This window comes from Amblyomma americanum, chromosome 1, assembly GCF_052857255.1.
Source record: "Amblyomma americanum isolate KBUSLIRL-KWMA chromosome 1, ASM5285725v1, whole genome shotgun sequence".
NCBI lineage: Eukaryota > Metazoa > Arthropoda > Arachnida > Ixodida > Ixodidae > Amblyomma > Amblyomma americanum.
Window position 1 is genome coordinate 100,879,463 of NC_135497.1, and position 9,623 is coordinate 100,889,085.

Consider the following 9,623-nt stretch of genomic DNA (forward strand, 5'->3'; position numbering starts at 1 on the left):
AGTCGGGTTCCTGACCGGTGCCCCAGCTCAGGCGCTTCAGTATCGATGGCAGATGCCGGGGCTAGCAAAAACCTTTTCCTTCCTTTTTGCTATTATTTTAATAAAACCACTATCACCATCACCAGCCGGTGGTCGCCCATGGTAAGTGTGGCTGTCCGGAGAAGAAATCGTGAACGTAACTGTACACCCGCGAGCCTAAGCCTAGGGAATGGAGGCCTTCTGCGATGGGTCCGTGGATTACGTTGACGAAAACTTTTGTGAGGTCGACGTCGAGGATGGCCTTGGTGTCGCCCGCGGGGAAGTCAAGGATGTGGTGCCTGAGTTGTAGAAAGACGTTCTCGGTGGACAAGCTCGGTGGAAACCAAACATGCACACAGGCATAAGGTTGTTGTTCTCCAAATACCGACTGAGCCGGGTCTGGAGAACTTGCTCCATGAGATTGCCCACACACTTCGTAAGAGAGATGGGACGGAGGTTAGCAGAGAGAAGTGGTTTGCAGGATTTGGGAATAAAGACTACTTTGGCGTGCTTCCACTGAGGTGGGATGGCGCCGCGCAGCCAGCATTCGTTGAAGTAGTCGGTTAGGGCTTTGACGGAGTGTGAATCGAGGTTCCGGAGTGGATTGTTGTGCACTCCGTCGGGGCCAGGAGCTGAAGACGCGTTTAGGCGCTGAAGTTCTGCCCTCACTTCCGCCTCGGTGATTACTTCGTCGAGAAAGTCGTTGGGGGCGCCTCTGTAGTCAGGGTGGTCTACGGAGGGATATGCGGGGAAGTAGAGATCACGAAGCTCCACAAGGCAGTTCCTGCGGGGAGGCCTCGGATGTGTGTTTGAGACTTATGAGGTTGTGTTTCTGGTGTGTCAGACTGAGTCGAATCAATGATATGGGATAACAGGCTGGACGGCAACATGAGCCTGCCCCAGACCTGGAGCCTTCCAGTGTGTGTCAGCTTCTAAAGGAGGACCTCCAAAGTTGGCGGACGCTTATGCTTCCCTTTTGAGAGCAGGACGCGACAGCGTGCTGTAGCGCTGCATGGAGTCCACGGAACGCCATCGACCGTTCGGCGCGATTTATTTTTCTTTCCTCAGAAACCACTAATATGAGAAAGAGTCCGCCGCGCAGGGATGAAAGTGGGAATTTATAATAACCGAGAAAAGATGAGCCGCAATGGATGAAGGTCCCCGGAATAATTTCGACCATCTGGGGATATTAACCTGCGCTGAAATCGCACAGCACGCGGGCGCATTTTGCGTTTCGCCTCCATCCAGGCGCATCAGCCAAATTTAGAAGGTGTAATTGACTGAGGACCGCGGCGGCTGCGTTTCTATGGAGACGAAACGCGAAGGCGCCAGTGTGCTGTGCGATGTCAGTGCACGCTAATGGTCCCAATGTGGTCGACATTATTCCGGAGCCCTCCACTGCAGCACGTCTTTCTTCCTTTCTTCTTGCACTCCATGCTTTATCCCTTCCCTTACGGGGTGCGGTTCAGGTGTCGCCCAGGGACACAGCTGGGTCTAAAACTCACTTGCTCAATAAAGTTTTTCGGTCTGTCTGTCAGGTGTCGGCTGAAATGTTAGACAGATACTGCCCCGTTTCTTTTCCCCAAAAAACTATGTTCTAATTTCCTTCCTTCGCGAAGTGAGGGCGATCCCTATGCGACAATATAGTTTTCACTCCCCTCCCGCCTTTAATTTCCTCTATCATAATTAAGAATTATTTTTCGGAGGAATAGAATTAGTGCAGTATCTGTCTCATATATCGCCGGAAACCTGAGCCGCGCCGTTAGGGAAGGGAGAAAGGAGAGGGTGAAAGAAGAAAGGAAGAAATAGGTGCCGTAGTGGAGGGCTCCGGAATAATTCCGACCACCCGGGGATCTTTAACGTGCACGCGGAATGGCTGGTAGCACGCCTTTTCTTTACTAAAAACCTCCTTGTGATCGGGGCGTTACGCATGCAAACTGTGATAAGCAGCACGAAATAGCCCCCCAAAACACTAACCAAAACAGTTATTTTAACCAGTTTAATAAAACATTATGCGCAAGGCCTCGAGATGTATTCATGGCTACTCTCATGATAATGGCTTGCCAGCTATGAAACAAGGAACTTAGCGCAGCTGTCATGTGTTTCAGTACACCTTCGGTGGTCAGACATGATGATTTCTGCAGTAGTAGTACGATAAGCGATGGCTTCGAAAGCAGTGTGGGGGAGCATTTGTTGAATCCGGTTGGTGCTCGTTGCGCTTGCCGCGTTCTCACTTAATATTTTGATTAATATCATGACAACCTCAGAGTTATTCCCATTCAAGCTAATCTCCTTGTATAAAAATGCTGTTTCCACTAATAATGATTTCCTTTTATCAAGTCTCAACCTAACTCGTTCGATCCCATCCTACAATACACGGAACAAAATGTCATGGTCTGCCGCACCACATACGGTAAGCAGTCATTGACATATAGTTTATCACATTACCTGAATATTCTGCAAAATAACAACATTATACTTGAGACTTCACGGTGTAAACTAGTCACACTTATTGCCATATTTGAATGTACATAGTTCAGGATTAGAAGATGTATATATATATATATATATATATATATATATATATATATATATATATATATATATATATATATATATATATATATATATAGGGAGAGGGAGAGAGAGAGCTTCGTGTAATTTCTTTTACTTAAATTTTATCTCGGGTGATTGTTAATGAGTTTCCTGTACATAAAAATGTGGAGTAGTTTTCGTCAAATATCGTCCAGTGTAATTAAAAGCGTAACATTATGCCAATGTCAGATGTAGATACTTTGTAACTGTATTTTTTTTGTGTGTGTTTGTGAGTGCGCCCTTCCACTGTTGTCATGTGATCAGCTGCTGGGCTATACACCCCGGCAGAGGGCGCAGGGTGTCTCTAAAGCTGCAACAACGCAGCTTTTTGCCTTGCGTCCTCTCTCCTTGTTGCTGATGTAACCTTGTGAGAGTTAATAAAATATATATCGTATCGTATACTGTTGGTTACGTATGCTGAGTCATCATTTTGCTGTATTAGTTCGCGATGATGGAAGTAGCCAAAGTGATGACGAAAGCAGTAGGTACCGAAAGGTTTTTTAAGTTGCGCTGAATCTAAAGATCCTCAGGTGGTCGCAATTATTCCGGAGCCCTCCACTACGGCACCTTTTTCTTCATTTCTTTCACTCCCTCCTTTATCCCTTCCTATACGTCGCGGTTAAGGTGTTCGACGATATATGAGACACTTACTCCGTCATTTCCTTTCCCCCAAAACCAATTATTATTATCTAGGGTACCTTTAACGGTCCTTGTGTATGTGCAGAGTAATTTATGCACTTACATGTGTTGCGCCTTATTGACCTTACGTGTATGAAAAAATGGCGCTGTGTGTTCTGAGAATGACACATTTTCAACTGAGCGCATGGTTCTTTTCTGGAGAAGAGAAATTTTCTGCGTATTTGGTGCAGCGGTGTTGACTCCTGCTAAAACAATGACACCGGTGGGAATAGAAAAGCGTAATAAATCACGCGTTTTATTTCAGTTGGAAGGAAATGGAGGAACCGGTTCATTCTTCCCACAGTCCTGCTTAATTTTGATGAAAGGTAGTTGACGTGATCATTCCATGACATATTGGTACACTGCTCACATTCTGCCGGCGCCGCCATGCGGCCGATTGGCATGCCTTGGCTCGTGAGAGGGCGAGGAAGACGTCGTTTCTGTTCGGATGCGCTCTGCTTGTCGTCTTGGCCATTCGATTAATAGCGTGTTTTGAGTCGCCCTACGTTTGTCAGCGACATTTTGGTGGAGGTGCTGGGTTTTATCCCATGCACGCTCAGCCCGAAGACAATTTTGACTGTGATCCCCGACGCTTGAAAACAACATCCGTCCACAAGGCGACCCGCCGCCTGCGAGGCCTGGAACCTGAGTTTAAACCATTGACGAAGCCGATGCGCACCATGGTGTCCACTACTGGCAGTCAGACAGGTCAGCTTTCCGGCTCTGTATAGCCGGCTGTACTCCTTAAACCTGGTTCGCCGCCATTTCTCCACAGCGATAGATTCGAGGATGTCGAGGACTGGTTGGCCAGCTTTGACCGTGTGGCCACTTCCAAACAGTCGGACGACGAGCGAAAGCTACGAAACGGGTATTTCGCGCATCATGTCTCCGCAAAGACATGGTTCGAGAGCCATGAGGCTTCCTTTACCATCTGGGAAGCGCTCCGCCGTGAGTTGTTCACCACCTTGAGCACAACGATCGAAAAGAAAACACTGAAATCGCTCTTCGCTCCAGGTCACGGCAGTCGAACGAAAGCGTCGCCATGTTTATAGAAGATACGACGCGCCTCTTCAAACGGGCTTACATTGCCATGCTCGAAGGAACGAAGGTACGCCACCTGATGCGTGGTGTGAGGAAGCAGCTCTTCGCTCCGCTCATACGCGACCCTGCAAGAACCGTCGGTGACTTCGCCAGAGAAGCCACGGGTATAGAACGCTCCTTACAGGAACTCAGTGCGCAGTACGGTGGCAGGGAAGTGTGGCGGCCGTCCGCTGCAGCGCATCAATGCAAGTCGCCGGGGACAAGGTGCTTTGGGAGCATGTGCGGAGTGTGGTTCGCGAAGAACTGGGCCCGAATTACGGAACTCGCTCTAAAGTTGTAGAGCGTTACGTCAAAATGACGACAGCATGACGACAAGGCGAGACGTCAACGCGTGACGGAACGCGGAATCAACCAATGGCTAGTAGGGTGCCGCCCCGGAAGAGTTTATTTGCACAACAAGAGGCCAATTTGCACGGCAAGGGGCCGTATGCTAACTTTTTTACAAGAACACGCAGTGAATAAAATAAACATTGTTTTATTCTTTCATAAAAGTGTATTTCACTCTCACTGCCATGAAGTAAAACAAGAAGAACATTCACTTTTGCAAATAACTGCTTTCGTGGGTAAGTTTTGTTGCCATGAGGGCGCGCTGGCAGATGTAAACACTGAACATGGCGGCCTTCAAAGAAACAGCTGATCCCGCGGCTAGTTCCTGCTTTTTTACGCGTCGTCTGAAATCAAGGTTCTATTTGGTTGTCCAAAGTGAGCGGATAACAATTATCGAAGCCAGTGAAGGTCACGGGCCTCCAGAAAGGAACCTGCACGAAACGTCGGGCCCGAAAATTGACGAAGACAACTTGAGGTAAGCCTGTGTTATTGGTTTAACGATGCCACATGCCAAGCATATGATTTGGGTTCTGTTTCTTTCACTTTAGCAAATACAAGGCGTCCACGAAGCACGGCTTGTTCGATAAAATCAACTTTTTTGGCTTCATAAACGTCTGGCACAAATTATTCAGTACGGAAGGAGCAAGAACCAAGCAAGGCGGTTGGGCGCACGCTAACAACCTTGCTCGTTTTCGGTCGTTCTTGGCAGTGCTATAAGTTGCTGCAGCGCAGCACACGCATATGTTCCTGTAAAAACATATTAGCCCGAACTCAGAGCAAAGGTTTTTCCCTGTTATTCCCTGCTTTCGAAAAGCGGAGCAGAAACTATTCCCTGTTTGTTTTTCCCGCTGTGTTTGCTGCTGCAATTCTCTAAGCGGGAATTATAGTCTCGAAATGGCGCCAACACGAAGAATGCCGAGCGAGCAAGAGCTTATCATAATAGAGTTTATGGAGAGCCATCCGCTCTTGGCTCGGGCTTCTGCCGACCTAACAAACTCATGCACAGCTGTTGAAAAGCGCGAGCTGTGGATCCAGCTTGCGTCGATTCTCAACAACAAGGGGTCGGCCGTTTAAAAACATGATGTCTGTGCCTTGCGCCTTGCTAGCACTGTTTATTCCATCTGTGGTGTATTTTAGTCTCGGAGGAGGTGCAGGAATGCATAGACAAGTGGTTGAGCATTATTGATTGCTTCTCTTTTGCTAGTGCTCTTTTAGTTTCATGGTTTGCCAGTACCAATCAGCCGCACCTTTTACCCTGTTACAGCAGAGGAGATGAACTGGGAGTCTCAGCAAGTTGTCGACAAAACACACGGAGCCCCACAGACCGTGAGTTGGCTTGCCATTATTCAAGCTCCATACTACCCTTTCTGGCAGCTGCTTGAAAGTAATAGCACTATACTCTCCGGCAGCATTTGCAGCAGTAGCCAAAATACTGAAGTGATTCTACAGTATACACAAAACTATCTCTCTCTGGCTTTGCCACGCAGTGCAGAATGTTTATTTCTCTTGCAGTGAGGCTGTGACATCTCCTAGCAGTCTAGCAAATGTGCACATGAAATATGCTACAACAATGCTGCCCAAGATTGCTGTCCTGTATATTTATGTCAAGTCCTCTAACACATTGTACCAAATGTTTTGCGTATTCCACCACGTGATGAGCACATTTTCTTTCCCGACAGCTACACCGGTGCCCTCGCCGCAGCCCTCACAGCAGCACACACCAGAGCCCCCACTGCAGCCCTCAACGCGTGCCACGCCTAGCCTTCTTGGGAAGCGACGGCGAGACGATGGGGCCAGTGACGTGCTGCGCCAGATGCTGTATGAATCGCATCGTTTGGATTCCCTTACTGACACCCGGAACCGCCAGGACGCTGCTTTTCAGCAGAGTATGCTGGAGGTGTGTACTCGTTGCGCACACTGCACTTTGCAGAGTCGAAGCCGTCACCTGAAGCATAAATATCAGTGCTCTCTTTTGAGCACCTCTACTTCTGTTTTGACGCCTCTTGTGGGAGGTGGTTGGGACAGCTGAGTTTATGAAACTGACACGAATCTTCTACAACCATATTTTGTCCAAAATATCTCAGCACCTGAAATTTTACATAAAGCTTAAGCGAGATCTCAAAATTGGTTGTCAGTAATAATTTGTAATTGGAAGTATTTTTACATGCAGGCCATATGGGAGGTGACAGATGCTGTGCAGGCGTCAAATGGTCAGCAAGAGCTGCTCATCCGGAACGTGAACCTACTGACGCTAATCTTACAAAAGCAGCTTGAGCCACCTGCACCACATTGAATTGTTCATATTTATGTGCATTATTTGCTTGTTTTTATTTTTTATGAAAGAACATCTTCATATGTTTATATTTATTCAAGAACATTATTTACTTCTCTGCCAGGTGCAGACTCATTGAACTATTTTTAGTTTGCTTGTTAAAATTTCTGTTTTATGTGTTTGTTTATTTACATTGTCTGCTTCTCTGTCAGGTTTCTGTTTTTGTATTTATTCAAGATCATCTCTGCCATGTGCCATAGCATCATTTTTTTATTTCTTGTAAGCTCTGCAGGCCCGGATGCTTCACACTGTTTATTTTCTTCCAGTTATGTAATTTAAGCTCTGCCAGGTGTGAAAGCCTCCTATACTCTTTTATTTTCCATTTCTTTCAAATGTTCAGCTGCAGCTGTGGCAGGTGCACAAGGTGCAATTTCTAGTGCTTGTTTTCTTTCATTGCAATATGTGGGCAAGTGCAACATGTGGGGCAAAGTTGTTCTGAAGTGACTGTAGTTATGAAGGGCATCATAATATGGGGATTCTGGATAAATTTTGAACACTTAGATTTTGTGTCTGTTAAGGTTGTTTGCATGTTCCTGAGTCGTTTTTTTTTCGCATTACTTTTCCTGCTTTTCCGTACAGTGTCCATTGTGTGCATTGTAACATGTTCTATCCTCAGTAGACCCGAGGAAAAATGAGGCTTGCCAGCATTCGTCCAAAGTCACTTCTGAACTAGTGTTGAATGCAGGCAAAAAAAAAATAAATTTGGCGGACGCTTGAGCTCCGCCTTTAAAGGTATGATGCAACAATGTTATTGGCTCTCGTTTGTGGGTCCCTTTACAACTTCAAACCCAGCCATGTTGGCATCATCGTCTGTGATACTCGTGTGTCTTTTACACGTAACATGGTTTTTTAGTCCAGTAAAATCTACGAAGAGCAATGTCTTGTGTAGCACTTGCTGTGCATTCCACCAGTTATGTAATGTGTTTCAGCAAAGTGCAAAGCAGGGCTACATCGGGCCTACAAGTATGCACAACATGCCAAACCTGTGATTACTAGCATTCAAGCTGGCAGTCAAGATGAAGCTTTTTTTAAGGGCAAACAGCGCGTAAGACTTAGACGGAAAGCAAAGAAAACATAGGACGAGCGCTCATTCTGTGTTTCCTGTGCTTTCCGGCTATGTCTTTCGCACTGTTCGCCTTAAAAATGTACAGCCAACTCGCCCGTTTGGCCACAGTGTAAGATACAACTGTTCTTGTGCAATCTCTGCGCAGCACTCGACAAGGCATATGCAAATTACTGTTGATGCTGCATGCTTTTGTTTCCCTGCTGTGTGTTGCAGTTGGGAAACTAGTATGAACAACTGTGGCGAAAAAAATTATTGTGACCAATGAATAAACGTGGTGGAAAAACAAACGCTTTACTGGTGCCTAGAAGTCTCCACACACTTTTTCCTCGTGCACATTCATCAAACACATAGTGACCACAAGCAACTGTTCGCCTAAGTGGGCAGGTCGACGTAAACAACGGCGAGAGACAGTGTACAAGGATGCATTTCACTTGCTGGACGAGCTGTTTCGGCGTGTATTTCTACTTGAGAAGGAGAAAGTGCAGTAGCTGTGCGGCAAGCTTGCTGATGCACTGAAAGGCGTACTGGTGGCCACTGCCGGTGGAGCAGCAGTTGGTGTGTGCACTTCATATCTTGCCACTGGAGGCTTTCAAGCACACGTAAGAAAAAGTAATTTACAAATGCTGGAATGTGGCTACCAGTGGCCAAGGGCATCATATCACACAGGGGCTCACGCACTAACAGAGGGCAATGGCACTGCCCGTAGCAAGAGTGGCTACGACAACTCGCCACGCCAGCACGGCGAGTCATTGCAGCCACAGCTGCCAGATGGTCTAGGGCTTACTGCCGGTGGTGCTGCTGTTGCCGCTGCTGCTGCCGCTGCTGCTGTCGCCGCACCATCTGCAGGTGTGCTTGCCTCTGCGGACGGGTTGTGCCAAAGAGGCCAATTATACGGTCTCGCATGGCTCTACCACGCAGGTAGGTCATGCGGGATCCTGTCCCCGCCAAGTACCCGGCAAGCAGAGGTGGTCCATTGTTGTCAGGGTCATCAGTAGTGTCGTCTTCGTCTGCAGCCAGGGCTTCTTCAAGACAGATGTTGTGCAATGCAGCACACGCTGCAATGATGACCACCGCCCGCTCCGGCTCGTAGTGGAGTGTCCGGTACCTTTGAAGGCACCGGAAGCGGCTTTTGAGAACAAAAATGCAGCGTTCCACAACACATCGCATTGAGGCGTGTGCTGCGTTGTACTGCCCTTCTGCAGTGTTTGCACCAGGATGCCCTGACACTGGTGTGAGCAGCCACGGCTCCAGTGGATATCCACTGTCTCCTGCACGACCAAAATTTGCAGTGAAGTGTGTTGTTGCCTATGTAATAAATGATTCGTATCAAGCAGCTCAAAGCCAGTATGCTGAACCAGAATTTATAGGCATGCAGAAGATTCATGACTAAGGGGTACCTCTGTAAGCACAGCCTTCTAGGTTAATGATGTACTGTGATATCCTACACGACAATAACGATGTGCACACCTCTTCTGCCTTGGTGTTTTACGCTTGAAATACGATTCA

At 47.3% G+C, this 9,623-nt stretch overlaps 1 protein-coding gene across 1 annotated transcript; it reads left to right on the forward strand.

Moving 5' to 3' along the window:
* The first annotated feature begins 208 nt into the window (after window positions 1-208).
* LOC144112826 (uncharacterized) lies at window positions 209-7,012 on the forward strand. The gene is made up of 4 exons (XM_077645642.1): window positions 209-321; window positions 5,984-6,045; window positions 6,399-6,616; window positions 6,890-7,012. Exons 1-4 carry the CDS (start codon window positions 209-211, stop codon window positions 7,010-7,012), a joined length of 516 nt encoding a protein of 171 aa, XP_077501768.1.
* The last annotated feature ends 2,611 nt before the right edge of the window (window positions 7,013-9,623 follow it).

Bases quoted from the DNA above. Each gene is read 5' to 3' on its own strand.
- LOC144112826 (XM_077645642.1), top strand. From the start codon at position 209: ATGGAGGCCTTCTGCGATGGGTCCGTGGATTACGTTGACGAAAACTTT. The intron at 6,046-6,398 runs GTGAGTTGGCTT...CTTTCCCGACAG, and splicing joins CACACGGAGCCCCACAGACC to CTACACCGGTGCCCTCGCCG. The intron at 6,617-6,889 runs GTGTGTACTCGT...TTTTACATGCAG, and splicing joins TTCAGCAGAGTATGCTGGAG to GCCATATGGGAGGTGACAGA.